The 21,266-nt window shown below is 43.9% G+C and overlaps 1 protein-coding gene across 3 annotated transcripts in view; it reads left to right on the top strand.

Moving 5' to 3' along the window:
- Positions 1–4,358: 4,358 nt before the first annotated feature.
- XPNPEP1 (X-prolyl aminopeptidase 1) overlaps positions 4,359–21,266 on the top strand; it is a 51,327-nt gene continuing 34,419 nt past the window's right edge. The window contains exons 1-3 of one of the 3 annotated variants that reach the window (XM_020905424.2): positions 4,359–4,473; positions 10,510–10,586; positions 15,912–16,036. In XM_020905424.2, coding sequence (XP_020761083.1) covers positions 4,442–4,473; positions 10,510–10,586; positions 15,912–16,036 — 234 coding nt within the window. In that variant the 5' untranslated portion in view covers positions 4,359–4,441. Of the gene's footprint in view, positions 4,474–10,509; positions 10,599–15,911; positions 16,037–21,266 lie in introns of all 3 variants that reach the window. The other 2 variants (XM_020905422.2, XM_020905425.2) reach the window with 2 other exon arrangements.

Below are 21,266 nucleotides of genomic sequence, written 5' to 3'. Positions count from 1 at the left end.
TTTTTTTTTTTTACTGCTAGTGCCACCTGGGAAGCCCAATATCTTAATTCACAATTGTCAATATTAATACAACTATACCCATTTCATACATAAAATCCAGTTGTATAGATGGAACATAACTTACTTAAATGATTCAGTGAGGGTTCTTTGATTGCAAGTGACAGAAAATTTACGTCAAACTGACCTAAACACAAAAGGAAATTTTTTGGCTGACTTCCAAAAAGTCCAGAGGGAGATCCGGTTTCAGGCTTGCAGGATACAGGGCACAGATGATATTATGAGGTTTCTGCTTCTCTTTCTGTCTCCCTGCTCTGCCTTCTGCTGCTTTAGTACCATTCACATGTTACATGGAGAGGCAGCAGCTCCAGAGTAGGTGCTTCTGGGTTCTTGCCTGGCAAAGGAGGACAAGGCTCTCTTCTAGCAACTGCCACGCAAATTTTGTTGCATTGGTCCTATTTCTGAGCCTATCCCTGTGGTTTGTGCTGGAATCCAGGTGTTTCACCAAATAACTTGGACTGAGAGTAAGAGAGAGAAGGATGGAAGTAAAGATGGATCCTCAGAGGGAAATAGAACGGTTACCAGAATTAGAATGGATGAGTGCTGTGTGGCCAAAATAACAGTTCCACAGTTCATATACTTGGACATTTAGAACTCACTTTATATTGTTTCCTAGGGCTTTTGTTACAAAATACCACAGACTGGGTGGCTCAAACAGAAATTTATTATCTCATAGCACTGGAGGCTGGAAGTCCAAGATCAAGGTACTCTCAGTGTTGGTTCTTTCTGAGGACCATGGTGGAAAATCTGTTCCAAGCCTCTCTCCTAGCTTCTGGTGGCTTGCTGGCAGTCTTTGGAGTTCTTTGACTTAGAGAGGCATTGCTCTGATTTCTCTTCTCATCTTCACATGGCATTTTCTCTGTGTTCAAATTCTCTCTTATAAGGACATCAGTAATTTTGATTAGGGGTCCACTCAACCTGAGTGCAATCTCATTCTAACTAACTATATCTACACCGCTCTACTTCCAAATAATGTACCTTTTGCGGTTTGGGGGTTGAGGCTTCAACATATGAATTTTGGTAGGACACAATTCAAGCCATAACATATATCCATACAATGTTTCTTTGTTGTTGTTGTTCCGTCACTAAATCATGTCAGACTCTTTGCAACCCCAAGGACTGCAGAATGCCAGCTTCCCTGTCCTTCAGTATCTCCCAGAGTTTGCTCTAATTCGCATCCATTGATGCGGTGATGCTATCTAACCAACTCATACTCTACTGCCCTCTTCTCCTTTTGCCTTTGATCTTTCCCAGTATCAGGGTCTTGCTTTGGTGACTTAGATAGTAAAGAATCTGTCTGCAATGCAGGAGACTCAGGCTCAGTCCCTGGGTCAGAAAGATCCCCTGGAGAAGGGAATGGCAACCCACTTCAGTATTCTTGCCTGAAGAATTTCATGAACAGAGAAGCCTGGTGTACTAGAGTCCATAAGGTCACAAAGGACTGGACACAACTGAGCAACTAACAATGTTTCTGGATACATTTAAAATCCATCCAGTCTGAGTTGGAATGATGAATCCAGTTGCTTCCTGGTTTCCACTGTGTGGACTAAGAGATTGTATGAGGCGAACCCTAGTCAGTTATTTCAGTCATTCACTTGTGTCCGACTCTCTGTGACCCCATGGATGGCAGCACGCCAGGCTTCCCTGTCCATCACCAACTCTTGGAGCTTGCTCAAACTCATGTCCATCGAGTTGGTGATGCCATCCAACCATCGTGTCCTCTGTCATCCCCTTCTCTTCCTGTCTTCAATCATTTCCCTTCTCCTCCTGCATCAAGGTCTTTTCTAGTGAGTCAGTTCTTCACAACATGTGGCCAAAGTATTGGAGCTTCAGCTTCAGTGTCAGTCCTTCCAATGAATATTCAGGACTTATTTTCTTTAGGATTGACTGGTTTGATCTCCTTGCAGTCCAAGGGACTCTCAGAAGTCTTCTCCAACACCACAGTGCAAAAGCATCAATTCTTTGGCGTTCAGCTTTCTTTATGGTCCAACTCTCACAGCCATACATGATGTGAGACTAAGAGATTGTATAAGGACTATGAGATTGTATGAGGTGACCTCTAGGGTTCCTTCCATATAACCTAGTGATGAGTCAGTGTCTGAAGGCAAGGAATCCATCCTGTCGCCTGAATGTACACCTCAGCCCAACCACTTACCAGCTTGCGGACTTTGGGCAGGTGACTTAACCTCTGCAAATGTGTCTCCTCAACAGTGAAATGAGGATGACAGTCTTTTACTCCTTGGGTTGTTGTGGTTGAGGCACAAGGTAAGTATTAGTCAATACGACTGTTCTGTCTCTTCAGACACGTGTGGACTTTAGAGATCGGAGGAGAGCTTGACATAACCCCAGTGTTCTCACCCTCTGCTGATGATTTGGCTCAACAATTTCTCCCTGAGGTTCTCCTGAAAGAAGTTCAAGATGGGGAGGGATGCTTTGTTATCCTGCAAACAGAAATTTAAATCCGGTTCAGAGAACACAAAGTATTTCTCTTTCTCCCCTAAAGCCAGATGCGATAAATTTTGAGCAGACTCTAGGCGACATGATTACGAAATACCTGCTCTCTTAGGTTCCACTTAATCTGTCTCTCTGACATCTATTTTTTTTTTTCCTTTACAACTTGATCTTTCCCACCATCTTTCAGATGTGGGCTGGAACCAGTCATTTTATTTACAATCTTTTTTTTGGCTTCATAAATTTGGGGAAATGAAACAGACATCTGCTACTTTCCAAGGCGCCACATCTTTTAGTTCTTTTATACTTTTTCTACAGGCCCTAATTTAGCTTGTCTAGATGCTGACTGAATAACAACTAGGACTCCAAGCTCTTGCATGCAGCATAACTGCTTGCTACAGATGTATCAGGGCTTCACCAAGGTCAAAGGAAGAGGTGTAGATTGCTTTCATTTAGTAAATATTTCTGAAGTGCTGACTTTGTTCCCGAGTGTTGGTTTAATCACCAGGTTCATAACAATGAACAAGAGAGCCACTGTCCCTACCCTTGAGTACTGCACATTCTGGGGACATTCATTCAAGCAGAAAATGAGAACTTAGTACACGTCAGGTATTGTTCATCGTTGAACAACACAGATACCATTTCTGCACTCATGGCTATGATGTGTGTGTATGCTTGTGTGTATATAAGGTGGGGGCAGAATACAATATATACATACATATATATTTTTTTATCATGTTAAAAGGTACTAAGTGCTGTGGAAAAAAACAGGACAGGGTAAGGGGATTAGGAATTTGGGGGGGGGTTTACAATTTTAAATAGGGTGAGCATGGTAAGTCTGTTGAGAAGGTGATGCTTGAGCAAAGACTTGAAGGCAAGAGGAGGGAAAGGTGAGGAAGGGAGCCTGGATATTTGGGGGAAGAGCAAGTCCACGGGCTCTGGGGCATGAGTGTACCCAACTTTTTCAAAGAAAGCAAGGAGGTCAGTTTTGCTGGAGCTGAGAGAGCAATGTGAGAACAGAAGGAAATGGTTAGGGACAAATCAAGCAGAGCTTTTACCCTGAATGAAATGATGAACAAACAGAAAGTGCTAAGCAGAGCAGGGACATGATCTCAGACGTGAAAGGACTGACCTGGCTGCTAAGTTTAGGCTAGGCTGTGCAGGTGCCGGTGGTATCAGGGAAGCCAGAATCATCAAGCACAAGGGTGAGAAGATAGTGACGTAGGAGCGGGGACAGGTCGGGGTAGTGAGAAGAGGTTGGATGACGGATCTTGAAGACAGGACCAACACGATTTTCTGACAGACTGGATGTAGGGTGTGAAAGAGGAGGCAAGGATGCCTCCAAGATTTATCCACTGACTGGGGGAGCACGGTTCTGTTTTGGTGCGTTGGGCCAGGAGTGCCGTTCGGACATAAGTTTGAGTTGCCTATTAGCTATCCAAGTGGAGTGAGCAGCTGGCTTCTGGCTGTATAATTGATTTTGGGAATATGCTTACGCTTCAGGAAGTGAGATCGTGTTGAGGCACTTTCAGAACTGGGTACGTCCTCCTCCTAAAAGCTAGAACATCCCTGAAGGGCAGCTCATCGCGCCGCTGCAGCCCCTTCGGCCGACAAAGCCCTTCTTTTTCCTCTTTGGGGAGTGGCGAGAAAAATGAACCGAAACCACACGCCAAGGCACGGCCTCATTCCCTCACTGGCCGCGAGGAAACAAGCCCGGGGCTTGAGATGGGAACGCAGATGGGTTCAGCATGGTGGGCGGTCCGGCGGGGTAGTGGGCGGGGCCTGGGGTAGGCGGGGCCGCGGCGCGGGCGCCCGCCACAGGGCGGGGCGTGGTCGGCCGGGCGCGCACGCCGGCCTTCTTTGCTCCTGCAGGTCCGCCGGCGATCAGCTGGTCTGCGCTCCACTGACGTGGGCCCCGGCACGTCACCGCCGAATGGCAGCCTCCAGAAAGGCACCGCGAGTAAGGTGAGGGCGCTCTGCCGGGGATCCGGCGTCCGGGGCGTCCGGGCAGCGCGCGGCCCCCCGGCCCTGGGCTACGCGTGCTGCACCCGGGAGGGCAGGGACAAGCGGGTGAGGAGCTGCGGGCGGCCCACCGCAGTCGGGCGCCGGCAGGGGCTGGCTGGAGCCCCTAGAGCGAGGCCACGGGGGAGGGAACCGTGCAGCCGGGCAAGTTCCGGTTGGTTTCCAGAGGTCGCGGGCACCCCCTGGCAGCCCGAGCCGGGTCCCCGGACATGTGTGTGTGCGGAGCTGCGGCTGTCGGCCCGAGGGGGCGGTGGCCATCGCCGCCCCTTCCCCGGCCGGGTGAGAAGGCCCCGCTCTGGCAGGAAGTTGACCCCTACCGGGTTTTCTCGGGGTTCGGGGAGGCGGGCGAGCCCCTGCCCTCGCTCTTCTACCCTGGGAATCTAATCCTCAAATTACAACCCTGACAGTATGACACCTGCAGTTCGCCTTACTGATCTGTCACCGCCACAAGGATAGGCAACCGCGGGCCCTTCCCCACCCAGGTGTTTTCAGAGGCTAGGGAATAATACTTGGGCATAATCTCCAAGAAAGTCCCACCAGTTACCTGCCCCAGGTTCTCCCTGGGTTCAGGGAGGTGAGAAGGATAGTCCTCTGGTCTCACATTAACAGGCTGCAGCCTGTGCTTCCCCCATACCCAGGGAATACTTATCAGAGCAGCTAACAAAATGGGAGAAGGCTGAGAGATACCTTGAGGGTCACAAAGGTCAGAAGCCAAGCACCCTGGCAATCCACACGAGGTCAGCCATCCTCTAATCAGCTGAAACTTGAATGAATAAGCTTCGCAGCCTGGGCAGACTCACTTGCTGAACACAGACCAAGGTTTGTGCTGGTGTTTGTGAGTGGACAAATCCCAAGCCGACCTTGAGTTGAACTTGGCCTTGCCACAGCATGTTAGGGATGAGTAGAGAACCTGCCCACCCTGTGAAAGAGTGTCTGATGTGTGGCTAACCTGCACGGGGAAGGAGCTGCCTGTGTGTTAAGTAGTGGAGGTGGGGTCAGACAAATTGATTCTGAGTTAGGCCCCTAGGCTGAGAAGTAGCCTTTGAGGACCAAGTTGGTCTTTGCTGATTTCATAGACTCACAACATTTTAGGGGTAGAAGGGTCTTTAGGCATCAACTGAGAGAGCCTTTCTTACCACTGAGAGCTGAGAGAAGGGGGGCCATTTGCCCCAAGTACTTCCCCTAATGGCAGAATTTGAGTGCTATTACTGTAAACATGACTTGGTTTAGATGATGGAAACTAAACTCAAATTGACTTAGTTAAGGGGTTGAACCAGCTTCTAGTACAGCTGAGTCCAGGTGACCACACCAGCTTCAAACTTGGTTTCTCTCTTGCACTTCTTGGCTCTGATTTCTTTAGTGTTGTCAGGCGGACTTTCTCCTTTGGCAGGTTATGACAGTTGTGGTCTGACAGCCCCAGCAGAAATAGGGTCTTTTTACCTAATGGTTGGAGCAGAAATTCCAAATATGATCCTCACTGGACTGATTTGGTCCTATGTCCATCGCTGGTTTGGAAGGATGGATTGAGCAGGCCTGGGTCCCAGAACTTGGTAGGTGAACAGGTGAGACTCATTCCAACTCTGTGGGCTGAAAGTGGAGAAGAGACATTTTCAGAAGGAAAACCAAGGTGCTCTGATCAAAAGGAGGAGGGTTGGATCCTAGGTAGGCTAAAATAACATTGCCCACTTCTTTACCCTAGAACCTGTTCTGTTCTACCCTTGTCTCACCTTACAGGGCATGACTGAGCATCTTGGTCCTTGTTTTGCCCCATCCTGATTGATACACATGTGTGATTCTTATCATGGACTGGGGGCATGGGGAGGGTAATAACACTTCTGGGATTTCTTTAAAAAGAGAGAGGGAGAAAAATGTGCCATAACCATCTTATAAATAGATTGAATAGGAAGTTCTCTGCATGCTTCTTTCCTCTTACTCATCCATGGCGCATCATGACATCGAGAAGGTGTTGGCTGGAGAAGAGGCTTCTCAGGTGGCTTGGTGGTAAAGAATCTCCTGCCCAACAGGAGACATGGGTTCAATCCCTGGGTGGAAATGGCAACCCATTCCAGTATTCTTGCCCGGGAAATCCCATGAACAGAGGAGCCTGGCAGGCAGCAGTCCATGGGCTTGCAAGACTCAGACACGATAGTGACTAAACAACAACAGCCACAGGCTGAAGAAGTTCTGGTCAGGAGAAGAGCACTGAATTGAAACTTGGGAGGCCTAGACTCCAGTTCTAGACTAGCTGTGTCATCAAATAGCTCTGAGGCCTTGAGCAATTTGTTGATCTCTGTCTCTCAGTTTCTTTCTAGAGGTGGGAGCTGAGTTGGATCATCCCTCAGGTATATTCTAGCTCTAACATTTAATGATAACCTTGCTCTGAGAGCCGGAGAATGTGTCTGTCCAAGTAAGTGAAGGGTGGATGGATCTCGGACTCTGCAGAGACCAGGATATGACAGGAGCATGATTGTTTTAATGTGTAGCTCTTTGTGGCTACTTTGATCCTTACAGGAAGATGGAGTTGGACAGAGAGTGCTTGAACTCAAGTTCTCTGGGAACATCACCTGTCAGACTGATTTCTGGTCTAGTCTTTGCAGCTCCTAATGTTTATGGCCTGTGGCGAGTTGTTCTCTTGTAAAGTGAGTGAATAGGGCTGCTTTTGAATAGTTGCCCTCCAGCTCTCTCGTCCTGTCTGTGAACCAGTCACTGGCACCAGTTAAACTTGAGTATGTAGAGAAATTGACTTCCTTGGCTCACCATCTTTTAAATGTGTATATGAAGTCAAGGGAAACCAGGTGAGAATGTGACTCCTTTTCTGTCCAAGGAAAAGAGGTTTTTTTACTTTGTAAAATATTATAACAACTTTATTGAGATATAATTCATGTACCACACAATTTACCTATTAAAAAGTACACCTCAGTGGTTTTGAGAATATTCCCAGAGTTGTACAACCATTACCATGATCAGTTTTTAGGACATTTTAATCCTCCCCGGAAGAAGCCCTGTACCCAGTGCAGTCAGTCCTTATTTCCAGCTCCACCCTAGGTCTAAGCAACCACTGTCTACTCTCTCTCTATGGATTTGTTTCTTTTGAACACTGCATATGAAATCATACAACATATGGTCGTCTTTGGCTTTTTTCGCTTAGCATAAAATGTTTCCCAGCTTTACTAGGTTGTAGCATATATCAGTAATTATTCTTTTTTATTGCCAAATAATAGCCCATTGTATGCTTAGACCACTTTTATTTACCCATCGATTGATGGATGTCTGGGTTGTTTCTACCTTTTGAATATCATGAATAATGCTTCTGTGAACTTTGTGTGCAAATTTTCATGTGGACTTGTGTTTTCATTTTCCTTTGGTATGTACCTAGGAGTGAAATTGCTGGGTCATAGGCTAAGACTGTATTTAATCTTTTGAGGAATGCTGGACTGTTTTCCAAAGCTACTGTACTATTTTACATTCCCACCAGTGATTTTCTGCTTGTTCCAATTTTTCCACATCCTTGCCCATACTTGTTACTGTCTTATTTTGGTTTTTAATTATAATCTTCCTAGTGGGTGTGAAGTGGTATCTCATTGTGGTTTTCATTTGCATTTCCCTTATGAATAATGATGCTGAAAACCTTTTCATATTGATTATTGGCCACTTGTATATCTTCTTAGGAGAAGTGTCTATTTGGAACCTTTGACCATTTAAAACTTGTAATAATTTTCTTTTTATTGTTGAGTTGTAATAGTCCTTTTAAAAAAAAGTTTTATGTATTTTTGGCTGTGCTGGGTCTCTGTTGCTGGGTGCAGCCTTCTCTAGTTGTGAGCAGAGGCTACTTTCTAGTTGCATTGTATGGGCTTCTCATTTCAGTGGCTTCTCATTTCAGGCTCAAGGGCATGTGGGCTTTAGTAGTTGCAGCTCATGGGGTTAGTTGCCCCATGGCTTGTGGGATCTTCCCAGATCAGGGATTGAACCCATGTGCCCTGTATTGGCAAGTGGTTGCTTAACCACTGGACCACCAGGGAAGTCCCTATAGTAGTTCTTTATATACTCTGGATACCAGAATCTTATCATATATTTGAGTTGCAAATATTTTATTTTATGGGTTGTCTTTTCACTTTCTTCATGGTATCCTTTGAAGCATTAAAGTCTTTAAGGAAGTACTGTCTGTTTTTCTTTTGCTCCATATGCTTTTGATGTCATATCTAAGAAATCATTGCCTAATTCAGAGTCAGGCAGATTTATGTCTATGTTTTCTTCTAAGGAAACATTTATGTCTGTGATCCATTTTGAGTTAATTTGTGTATATGGTGTGAAGGTGGAAGTTCAACTTCCTTGTTTTACATGTGGATATCCATTTGTCCCATCATCCATTTGTTGAAGAGACTATATTTTTCTCCATTAGATGTTGTTGTTGTTGTTCAGTTGCTAAGTCGTGTCCGACTCTTTGTGACCCCATGGGGTGCAGCGTGCCAGGCTTCCCTGTCCTTCACCATCTCCCAGAGTTTGCTCAAACTTATGTCCATTGAGTTGGTGATACCTTCCAATCATCTCATTCTCTGTTGCCCCCTTCTCTTCTTCCCCTCAATCTTTCCCAGCATCAGGGTCTTTTCCAATGAGTCAGCTGTTTGCATCAGGTGGCCAAAGTATTGGAGCTTCAGCATCAGTCCTTCCAATGGATATTCAGGACTGATTTCCTTTAGGATTGACTGGTTTGATCTCCTTGCAGTCCAAGGGACTCCGACTCTCAAGAGTCTTCTCCAGCACCACAGTTCAGAAATATCAACTCTTTGGCACTCACCTTCTTTATGGTCCAGCTCTCACATCCATACATGACTACTGGTGAAACCATAGCTTTGACTATATGAACCTTTGTCGGCAAAGTGATGTCTCTGCTTTTTAATACGCTGTCTAGGTTTGTCATAGCTTTTCTTCCAAGGAGCAAGCATCTTTTAATTTTGTGGCTACAGTCACCATCAGCAGTGATTTTGGAGCCCAAGAACATAAAGTCGGCCACTGTTTATATCCCTGCCCCCCCAATCTATTTGCTATGAAGCAGTGGGACCAGATGCCATGATCTTCATTTTTTGAATGTTGAATTTTTTCACTCTTCTCTTTTACCCCTCATCAAGAGGCTCTTTAGTTCTTCTCTGCTTTCTGCCGTTAGGGTGGTATCATCTACACATCTGAGGTTGTTGATATTTCTCCTGGCACTCTTGATTCAGCATTTCCTATGATGTACTCTACATGTAAGTTAAATAAACAGGGTTACAGTATACAGCCGTGACATACTCCTTTCCCAATTTTGAACCAGTCCATTGTTTCATGTCTCGTTCAAATTGTTGCTTCTTGACGTGCATACAGATTTCTTAGGAGGTAGATCTGGTTATTGTTGTTGTTTAGTCGCTAAGTTGTGTCCAACTTGTTTGTGACCCCATGGACTATAACCCACCAGGTTCCTCTGTCCATGGGATTTCCCAGGCAAGAATACTGTGGTGGGTTGCTATTTCCTTCTCCAGGGGATCTTCCTGACCCAGTGACTGAACCCATGTCTCCTATATTGGCAGGCAGATTCTTTACCACTGAGCCACCAGGGAAGCCCTCATTGATACATAAGTCTATCTTTATGCTAGTACCACACTGTCTTTATTACTGTAGTTTTATTAATTTTGAAATCAGGAAGGGTTGAATCCTTCAACTTTGTTCTTTTTCATGTTTGTTTTGGTTATTTCAGATTCTTTGCATTTCTGTATGAATTTAGGATCTGCTTATAGTGGAAGAAAATTCATGAATTAGAGACTGAGATTTACCTGCCATGGTGACGTTTTATCTGAAACTTACTTATTTCATCACTGATATTGGGGTGAGAGTTTTTCCGTCTCATAAAGGAAGATTGCTAAGTCAAGTTGATATTCCTCTCTGACTAAACCTTGCCACGTTTACTGAGGTCAAAGTCTGCAATAGCCTATTCTTTCTTTTCCTTAGGGCAAACTACCAGGATTTTCAGCTGAAAAATTTAAGAATAATTGAACCTAAAGAGTTGACATACTCAGGAGACCCAGGTACGGAAACAGGTAATAATTTTGCCTCTTACTTTAGACGGAACATCTTGGAAGGATTTTAGATTCCTCTACTTTAGCACCAAGTTGAGAGAGAAGGGAGGGTAAGGGGTTAATAATTGATCATGACTAGGGATGAGGGGATGTATGTCTGGAAATTAAAAACCATTTTGTCTTTTGGCTTCCTGGGTTGTTGGTTATTGTGTGTATGTGTGTATTTTGTGTGTGTGTGTATATATATATATATATATATTATATACACGTGTATATAATGTATATATATATTACTTTTTTCAGTAGAAAGTAGAGAGAGATGGTTTTTGAATTCATTGTTCTTGGCATGGTGGTGATGGTGGTGGTAGTGGTAGAGATAGGTTGTTATTGAAAAAGTTCTAGTCTGATTTTTCTAATTTCTAATATAATTTATTGACATCCTTAGAGATTGGCTTTCAGTTTTCATCTTAAGTAATTTCTAATATAATTTATTGACATCCTTAGAGATTGGCTTTCAGTTTTCATCTTAAGACTGTGAAATAAGTTTATAATGTATTATTGTGCTTTATAAATTGAACAGGCTTTCAGGAAAATTCTTTGGGTAAAGATTTCTGTAACCATATCCTCTTCCCAGAACTGATCAGTTATATCGTTGGGTTGCCAGAAACCCAAATTCCAAAAAAAAAGTGGTATTTTTCTATATTTCCAGTCCCTTTTCTGTAGACTACCCAGGACGACTACAGTGTTTCCTTCTAGTTTACTGAAAAAGATCAATCCCACGAAGCACATTAGAAACCATAACTGATCTCTCTTTGGAAGATAAATGCTGTAACTATATGCAATTTTAGGTCCTTTTTCTTTAAAAATGTGGCTGTATCCAACACATTTTGGGCCATGTTAGGAGGAAGGAGAGGAACGACTGAGAAGAAGAGGAAGTAGGAAAGGGAAAAGTGATAGAACCATTGGATTTAGAGTTTGGTGAGAATTTCTCTTTTTATTACATATGAAGAAATAGAGGTTCAGGGAGATTCAGTTGTCCGAGGTTGTAAATTCCAGCTGGAAACTGGAGCCCACTTGTTTTGACTCCTTTGGTCTTTAGAATTACTTTAAGAGAGCCGCCTCTGTTATGTTCTCTAGATAATATGATGTATCAGTGCATGGGCTTGGTAATTGGATAGGCCTTGGGTCCTCGTCCTGATGACCCACTTGAGTTGGGTCATCAAGGATTTGACTTCTGTTTGTTTATCTGTAAAATGGGAAGAGTCGAACCTCCCTGGGCGGGGATTATTATGAGGATTAACCACTAATGTATGTAAAGCTCTTGGCTCTTGCTCAGCGGTGGGACAGAGCAACAAACTCTAAAAGCTCTGGGTGCTGGAGGAGCAGCTTGGCATCTGTGAAAATGTTAAGATGCTGAAATTGGAGTAAACCAGCCCCTTCTATTCTGGTAACAAGACATGTAGGAATCCCAGCTGGTGCTTCAGATTCAGATTGAAGTCATATTTCTTAAGCTTCTACAGTATATCAGTTGCCGTTCATGGTGCTTTCACACAGGCTCTCATGTTAAATTCTTCTAGCCACCCAGTGAGGTAAATAGGGTGTGCTCTTCATGTAATTCCAAGCAGTGAAGTCTTTTGTCTGTGATAAAGGTTGAAGGCTTAGGAACTGATTTCTAAAAGCAGACCCACATATGCAAGAGACTTTCAAATGAGTCATTCTTTTTAGAGCATGATTTAAAAATACCTGGCAATGTATGGGCTAATTTTACATCATGCACTAGGTTTGTTGTTCTTGGCTCCCCACGTCTCTGCACACACTGATTAGCTCTTGGCTGCTTCTAATGTTTCTGAAAAGTAATGGGATGTGGAATGAGCAGATGCTAAAATATGGCATCTTCTAGGATGCTAGCTTTCTTTCACAGAAGATTCATCCTTGTTTTGTTGAGTCTGAAAAGATAGGCACAGAGCTGTGATACTCATTCAGCCATCTTCAAGTGAGCTTATGCATGTTTGAGATGCTGGGCTAGGTACCTGGATTCAGGGATGAAGATGACACGGCCTCTGCCTTAAGGAGAAGCGATATATCCACCATTTCTCACCATTTCTCACATTGCTTTCATAGTTATTGTAGTTAATTGTGTATCTACCTCTAGTAATTGCAAACACAACATTTACTATGTGCCAGGCGCTGTTTCTAAATGCTTCCCATAGGGTAGTCCATTTAATCCTCATAAAAACTAGCCTGTGAGGATCACCAGCCATGATTTTCATCTCCTCCATCGTGACTGTTGTTTCAGCTGCCGCCGCCTCAATGATCGGGTCTCATAATTGTACCTGCCTTGTCTTCTCAACTCTCGCTGCCCACTAGAGCAGCTTGTAAGGCCTGCTTACACTCGCTTGTAAGGCCTGTTGTCCTGCAGCCACCTTTTCTCATTGCATCCATGTCTATGATAGCTGCCTCCATGGCCACAGCCCATTTGTGGCCTCAGCCACAGCCATCCTGTCTGTTGGCTGTGGTATTGGGAATCTTTTTGTTGAGTCTCATATAGGTGACAAAGACGTGTCTGCATCAGTCCGAGGACACTGACCAAATGCGAAGGGCATGAGGGATGAGGAAGGCGGGCTCAGGGGAGATGTTAATAGTGGTGAGGGTGGCAGGTGGCATTGTGGAGGGAAGTGTGAAGATGCCCCTGTAGTGGAGTGAAACTGAGGATGCTGGTGGTCCTGAGGGAGGCCAGTCTAGAGGAGGAATGTAATTGATGAGGCGAGAGATGGTGATGAAGGTCAGAGTGTGTGCTGAGGAAGCAGGCTGTGGCGACCAGGAAGCAGAGATGCCCTTGACCGGCTCCATCTTGCCTTTGATGGTTTTCAGTGTTTGCTTGCTGTGCTAAGTCGTGTCAGTTGTGTCTGACTCTTTGTGACCCTGTGGACTGTAGCCAGACTCCTCTGTCCATGGGATTCTCCAGGCATAAACACTGGAGTGGTTGCCATTCCCTCCTCCAGGGGATCTTCTTGACCCAGGGATTGAACCCATGTCTCTTATGTTTCCTGCATTGGCAGTCAGGTTCTTTACCACTAGTGCCACTTGTAACTGAAGATTTTGTGCTAGCCATTGGGTCTGTTGACTTTACTGATGAAGTCAGTAACTGATAATATTGATCCGTACTACAGTCAGCACAATAAACACCTAGTCAGTGCCAGCAAAATCCTTAAGTCAGGATGTGTCCAAATAGAAGTCAATTTCTTCTGTTTGGAAGAACAGAGGAAATTAATGATCTCAAAAGAAAGCACATTGGTTTCTATCACATAGTTGCTTTTTAAAATTCCAGATGCTCAGGCTGTACTCCCTAGGTAGCTCTCATGTGCCATCAAGGTTGGAATGCTACTCCAAAGGATGTCTACATTTTTGCTTGACTTTTAAAAATATTAAATTGCTCAGAAATATGATTTGGAAGCAGAAATTTATTCTGAAATCCTGAAAGACATCATAATAAAGTTTTCAGATGCTGGCAAGCTTGTGAAGTCACAACAGGCTTTATTTTGAACCCAGTGGAGGTATTAACATGTAAATTTAGGTCATTAGATACTTCTGATCCCTCTTTTTCATGTACATAAGAAATTATAGGCTCAGTAGGACAGACAAAAGGAAAGGATGTCCCTCTGAAAAGTATTCAGAAGCAACTGTAATGCAGGGATCATGGACATGTTTGATTCATGAATAGGACCATTTCTGGTGTCTCTCTCTTTTGGAGACTTCTGTCTTTTGGAAACTTCTGAGTGGGAGCCCTGAGCCCAGTAACTGAAGCTGCCCTTGCAGATTATGAATAAGATGGGGCACTTTCCCAGTGAGTCCCAAGATTAGTATCATACCCTGTAGGGGAATCTATTGGAGATAACCATAAAGACTGAGGCCTTTATAGCCTGAGGTGGTGGTGGTGATGGAGAAGCACCAGATAAAACTGTTAAAGAAAAAGAACCAAAATTAAAAAAAAAAAGATCCATACCTAGCAGGCTATAAGCTACAATGAGTCAGGGTATAAACTTTTAAAGAAAGATTTATTTGTTTTATTTTTGGCTGTGTTGTCTTCCTTGCTGCACTTGGGCTTTCTCTAGCTACAGCAAGAGGGGCTGCTCTCCACTGCAGTGCATGGGCTTCTCATAGCAGTGGTTTCTCTTGTTGCAGAGCATCGGCTCTAGGGTGCGTGAGCTTCAGTAGTTGCAGCATATGGGCTCAGTTGTTGTGGCTTCCAGGCACTAGAGCAATAGCTCAATAGTTGTGGCACACAGGCTTAGCTGATCTGCAGCATGTGGGAGACTCTGGAACCAGGGTTCAAGTTCATGTCTCCTGCATTGGCAAGTGGATTCTTAACCACTAGACCACCAGGGAAGCCCCAGGGTGAAATTCTTAAAGATAACCTGTAGTACAATGGCCTCAATATAACTCTCCACTATTTAAAGCATGGTGCATTAGGATGTTTTTGGTTGAGCCAAGTATTTTTTGTTTGTTTGAAAAACTGGTTGGTAAAATCCCAAAGTCTGAAAACACCAAATGCTGGCTAGGATGTGGACCAACAGGAACTTGAATTCATTAATGGTGGCAATGCAAAATGGTACAGCCACATTAGCAGACATTTGGTAGTTTCTTACAAACCAGATATACTCTTACCATATGATCCAGCAGTCATGCTCCTTGGTGTTTAGCCAAACGAATTGAAAACTTACGTCCATACAAAAACCTGCAACATAGATGTTTATAGCAGCTTTATTCAAAATTGCCAAAACTTGGGAACAACCAAGATGTCTTCTAGTTTGTGAATGGATAAATATTAATAAGCTGTGGTATATCCAGACAATGGAATAATAGTCAGCAATAAAAAGAGATGAACTAGTAAGTCATGAAAAGACATGGAGGAACCTTAAATCCACATTGCTAAGTGAAAGAAGCCAATCTGAAAAGGCTTTATACTGTATGATTACCACAATGTGACTTCCTGGAAATGGCAAAACTATGAAGGCAGTAAAAAGATTAGTCATACCAAGGGATTGGAGGAGAGAAAGGAAGAATGAATCGACTGAGCAGAGAGGATTTAAGGGCAATGAAAATTATTAAACTCTTAAATCATAATGATAGGTACATGTCATTATATATTTGTCAAGACCCATAGAATGTACAGCACCAACAGTGAGCTCCAGTGTAAACTATAGATTTTGGAGGATCATGGTGTTTCAGTGTAGATCATCAGTTTTTATACAATGTACCTCTCTGGAACTTAGCTGGTCATTGAGTTAATGTGGGACAGTCTGACTGGTTTTGGAACAAACTCTCTTGTTGCAGACAGCAGAATGGCTCCGAAGGTAACTTCTGAGCTGCTTCGGCAGCTGAGACAAGCCATGAGGAACTTGGAGTACGTGACAGAACCAATCCAGGCCTACATCATCCCGTCGGGAGATGCCCACCAGGTACTGAGTGGAGATGGGCTGGTGATGGGATTCTTTCCTCCTCCTTTCTTTTCCTCCTTTCCGCCCTCAGTGTGTTTGTACCCTAGGATTCTAGTTGTTAAACCACATCTAAGTGTGTCCTCCAGGGACAGGCCCAGGGAACTGTGTCCATTTGAACAATTTTTTAACTGTAGGATTTCTCAGAGCCTTTGATATACTGTGCACTGTGTAACTCTAAGAAGCAGATGAAATATTCAGCATTTTCCAGATTTAAACATCTGTGGAATTTCCAGTCATCTCACAGTGGAGTAGGGGACTCAGTGTTCCAGGGAATTCCTTTTTCTGTAGATCATCAGTAGCAGTTTCTATACAATAATGGGTTCAAACTTGCTCCTTGAAGAGGAGAGGGGGGAGAATAGGATGTAAAGAGGAGAGGCTGCTGAAGAGGAGGATTTGGCATGTGAAAGTGGTTGAAAGGTTGAAGGAGGAGGTGGGAGAGCAGGTGTTAAGTGTGGAAGCAGAAGATCAAGCAGGACAGGATGTGGGAAGACGTGGTGGCCGGGTACATTAATGTTAAGTTTAGTAGACAGTGGGGAGATAGAGACGTGGGATTTAGGGTGGGGGTTTGGTAATGGAATTCTTCCATTCGCCTCTGTTGTTTAGATGAACAGGATTCACTAACTTCATAGGAACCAGAGTTTCATCTTTCGTCTTGACTGAGGACTGAACGTGAGTAGGTAGCATAGCTAGCACAAGTTGGGCCTGAGGCGTGTAGGTAGCAGATGAGGCAGGCATCTCACCATTTAAGAAGGACAGACCTTGGCCTTATCCCCAGGGAACTCCTTTCTTCTTCCCCTGCCTGGGTACTTCTGATGGGCCCTTACCTGCTTCCCGTCTGTTCCAGAGTTCAGCCTTTGGACTTGGGCTGCAGGTCACATGGATTCTCTGTTGAATTTATCAGTGGCGTTTCTCATTCTCTTGCCTTTCAAGATTCAGGCAGTTGTCCTGGACTGATTTGACTGTAACTGTCCTCTCTCAGTATTGGGCGGGATGGTGGAGCACATCATGTAGCAGGTGGTTTAGGGTCTTCTGTAAGTCCCTGCATTAGTAAGGTTCTCCAGAGAGACAGAACCAAACACATGCATATGGGGAGAGAGGGAGAGAAAGAGAGACATATTATGATATTATGAGCGGTGGCTCACACAACATCAGCTCCCTTGGTTCTCAGGCTTTGGTTTGAACTGGAATTACACCTTTGGCTTTCCTGGTCCTTCAGCTTGCAGAGGGTACCAGGGATGTTTTCACATCAAAGGCCTGAGAACCAGGAATGCTGAAGTCTGAGAGCAAGAGAAGATGGATGTCTCATGTCAAAGAGGAGAGAGCGAATTTGCCCTTCCTACACATTTTTGTTCTATTCAGACTCTCAACAGATTGGATGCTGCCCCTGTATATCAGTGAGGGCAATCTTTATTGGGTCTGACAACTCAAATGTTAATCTTTTCCAGAAACAACCTCACAGACACACCCAGAAATAATGTTTTACCAGCTTGCTATCTGGGAATCCCTTCACCCAGTCAAGTTGCCACCTAATATTAACACTCACAGCCTCGCATACTGTTGTCTGAAATTGGGTCTCTCCTTTCAAAGGGTCTCACAGGCAGTCATGGAGCCCCAGCCAAACTCCTAATAGTTCTGCTTTATTTATGAAACTTCACCTCAAGGTGAGGCCTCATTGTATGGAAAGATGTGACCTGTGAGTATTACTTGCTTTAACCGTTGACGGTTTTTTCCACTTAAGAGTGTGGAAACTTTGTAATGTTGGTATTTCAGTTTCAATTTTCTTTTACCTGAAGTAAGAAGAGGTGGCAAGAATACACAGAAGAACTGTACAAAAAAGATCTTCATGACCCAGATAATCACAATGGTGTGATCACTCACCTATAGCCAGACATCCTGGAATGTGAAGTCAAGTGGGCCTTAGGAAGCATCACTACGAACAAAGCTAGTGGATGTGATGGAATTCCAGTTGAGCTATTTCAAATCCTGAAAGATGATGCTGGGAAAGTGCTGCACTCAATATGCCAGCAAATTTGGAAAACTCAGCAGTGGCCACAGGACTGGAAAAGGTCCATTTTCATTTCAATCCCTAAGAAAGGCAATCACAAAGAATGCTCAAACTACCGCACAACTGCACTCATCTCACACGCTAGTAAAGTAATGCTCAAAATTCTCCAAGCCAGGCTTCAGCAATACATGAACCGAGAACTTCCAGATGTTCAAGCTGGATTTAGAAAAGGCAGAGGAACCAGAGATCAAATTGCCAATATCCGCTGGATCATCAAGAAAGCAAGAGAGTTCCAGAAAAACATCTATTTCTGCTTTATTGACTACGCCAAAGCCTTTGACTGTGTGGATCACAATAAACTGTGGAAAATTCTGAAAGAGATGGGAATATCAGACCACCTGACCTGCCTCTTGAGAAACCTGTATGCAGGTCAGGAAGCAACAGTTAGAACTGGACATGGAACAACAGACTGGTTCCAAATAGGAAAAGGAGTACATCAAGGCTGTATATTGTCACCCTGCTTATTTAACTTATATGCAGAGTACATCATGAGAAACGCTGGGCTGGAAGAAGCACAAGCTGGAATTAAGATTGCTGGGAAAAATATCAATAACCTCAGATATGCAGATGACACCACCCTTATGGCAGAGAGTGAAGAGGAACTAAAAAGCCTCTTGATGAAAGTGAAAGAGGAGAGTGGAAAAGTTGGCTTAAAGCTCAACATTCAGAAAACTAAGATCATGGCATCTGGTCTCATCACCTCATGGGCAATAGATGGGGAGACAGTGGAAACAGTGTCAGACTTTATTTTTTTGGGCTCCAAAATCACTGCAGATGGTGATTACAGCCATGAAATTAAAAGACACTTACTCCTTGGAAGGAAAGTTATGACCAACCTAGATAGCATATTAAAAAGCAGAGACATTACTTTGCCGACAAAGGTCTGTCTGGTTAAGCCTATGGTTTTTCCAGTGGTCATGTATGGATGTGAGAGTTGGACTGTGAAGAAAGCTGAGTGCTGAAAAATTGATGCTTTTGAACTGTGGTGTTGGAGAAGACTCTTGAGAGTCCCTTGGACTGCAAGGAGATCCAACCAGTCCATCCTGAAGGAGATAAGTCCTGGGTGTTCATTGGAAGGACTGATGCTGAAGCTGAAACTCCAATACTTTGACCACCTCAGGCAAAGAGTTGACTTATTGGAAAAGACCCTGATGCTTGGAGGGATTGGGGGCAGAAGGAGAAGGGGACGACAGAAGATGAGATGGCTGGATGGCATCACTGACTCGATGGGCATGAGTTTGAGTAAACTCTGGGAGTTTGTGATGGACAGGGAGGCCTGGTGTGCTGCGATTCATGGGGTCGCTAAGAGTTGGACACGACTGAGCGTCTGAACTGAACTGAACTGAAGATAAAATCTGTCTGTTTATAGACAGAGGAGCCTGGCAGGCTACAGTCCATAGGGTCACAAAGAGCTGGATACCACTTAATGACTAAACAACAACAAATAGGCCCAGAGCAATTTCTTATTCAACTTTGGAATGGCAGCGACACTGGCCAAACCCCAGGTGATGTTCCAGGATTCTGCTCAGTGCTTCATCTCCTATAATGGGTCTGGAATTTCAGAATTGGATGGCCCCTCCACGGATAAGAAGGCTGAATCTTTAATCCTGGAAAAATGTGTTTTCCAGCAACGTCCTGAAAACAGAAAGTTAAGCTTGCTTGATATTAGCTGTCACTTTCGTTGCAGAAGTTACGGTAGAGGCTCATAAACTTATGTTCTTGGACTCTTGCTGTCCTCTTCTCTTTCACCACACCCGCCCCCCCATTTTTCTTTTATAATCTTTGACTATCACTTCTATTGCTGTAGCCTAGCCATCGGCCTTGCCAGGCAGGAGAAATTGTGCTTTGTTTGTCTGTGCATGTTTCCTGACTGCCACAACAGGGCTAAGTATTGGGTACTGGCTAAGTAGAGGGCCAGCAGTTGGCGTATTAGTATGTGTATGGGCTCTAGAAACTTGTCTGGGTTCTGGTGCCTGGTTTGTCACTTAACTAGCTGCTTGATCTCCAGTTAGTTACCTCAAATTCCTAAATGTTAGTTAAACACTCGGGTCTCAGTTTCCCCATCAACAAAAGAGGGATAGAGACATACCTGTCTCTTAGGGCTATTACTAGGATTAAAACAGATATAAATGCTTAAAGCGTATCTGTCACCTAATAAGTCTCTTTATATTTGTTGCTATTATTATTGTTGCTATTATTACTATTATAGTGATGAATGAAGGGAAATGTTCCCTTAAAGAGATTACAGAGTAGATAGCCCCTGTCACAAATCTAACACAAAGTTCAACTAGTAAATGTCATAGGGAAGAACTCAGTCAGTCCAATAGAAATATCTGAGGCATGTATGTAGTTTAACAATTCTAATATTTATGGTGGGAAAAAAATAAAAAGAAACAGTGAAACAATTTTTTTTTTTTACCCCAGTATGTCCAAAATATTGTCATTTCATCACATCACATCACATCATCATTTACATTCCTTTTTTTATGCTGCTAAGTCACTTCAGTTGTGTCCGACTCTTTGTGACCTCATAGACGGCAGCCCACCAGGCTCCCCCGTCCCTGGGATTCTCCAGGCGAGAACACTGGAGTGGGTTGCCATTTCCTTCTCCAATTTGTGAACGTGAAAAGTGAAAGTGAAGTCGCTCAGTTGTGTCTGACTCTTAGCGACCCCATGGTCTGCAGCCTACCAGGCTCCTCCATCCATGGGATTTTCCAGGCAAGAGTACTGGAGTGGGGTGCCATTGCCTTCTCCGTCCTTTTTTTAAACTAGGTCTTAAATTCTGGTATCTATTTTATTACAGAACATCTCAACTTAAGTGTGGACTGTTCATTGGACATATTTGATCTGTATTTAGATTTCATAAGATCTGCAGTTGAAAAAGTGGACTTAGTTGCCAAAGTTGTTCCAAACATACTTAAAAAAATTTATAATAATGGAGTCTTGAGCATCAGTTTTAAAATTTAAGTTGATTGAAATGAAATAAAATTAAACATTTAGTTTCTCAGTCACATTAGCCACATTTCAGGTGCTTGGTAGCTACATGTGTCTGGGGGCTACTGTAATGGTCAGCACAGATTTAGGTAAAGTGCAGACTGAGCCCATTGCTGAGAGAGAGTATTTGAA

Source organism: Odocoileus virginianus, chromosome 7, assembly GCF_023699985.2.
Source record: "Odocoileus virginianus isolate 20LAN1187 ecotype Illinois chromosome 7, Ovbor_1.2, whole genome shotgun sequence".
Classification (NCBI taxonomy): domain Eukaryota; kingdom Metazoa; phylum Chordata; class Mammalia; order Artiodactyla; family Cervidae; genus Odocoileus; species Odocoileus virginianus.
Note: the sequence above shows the minus strand (reverse complement) of the source record. Positions and strands in the feature narration are given on the sequence as shown.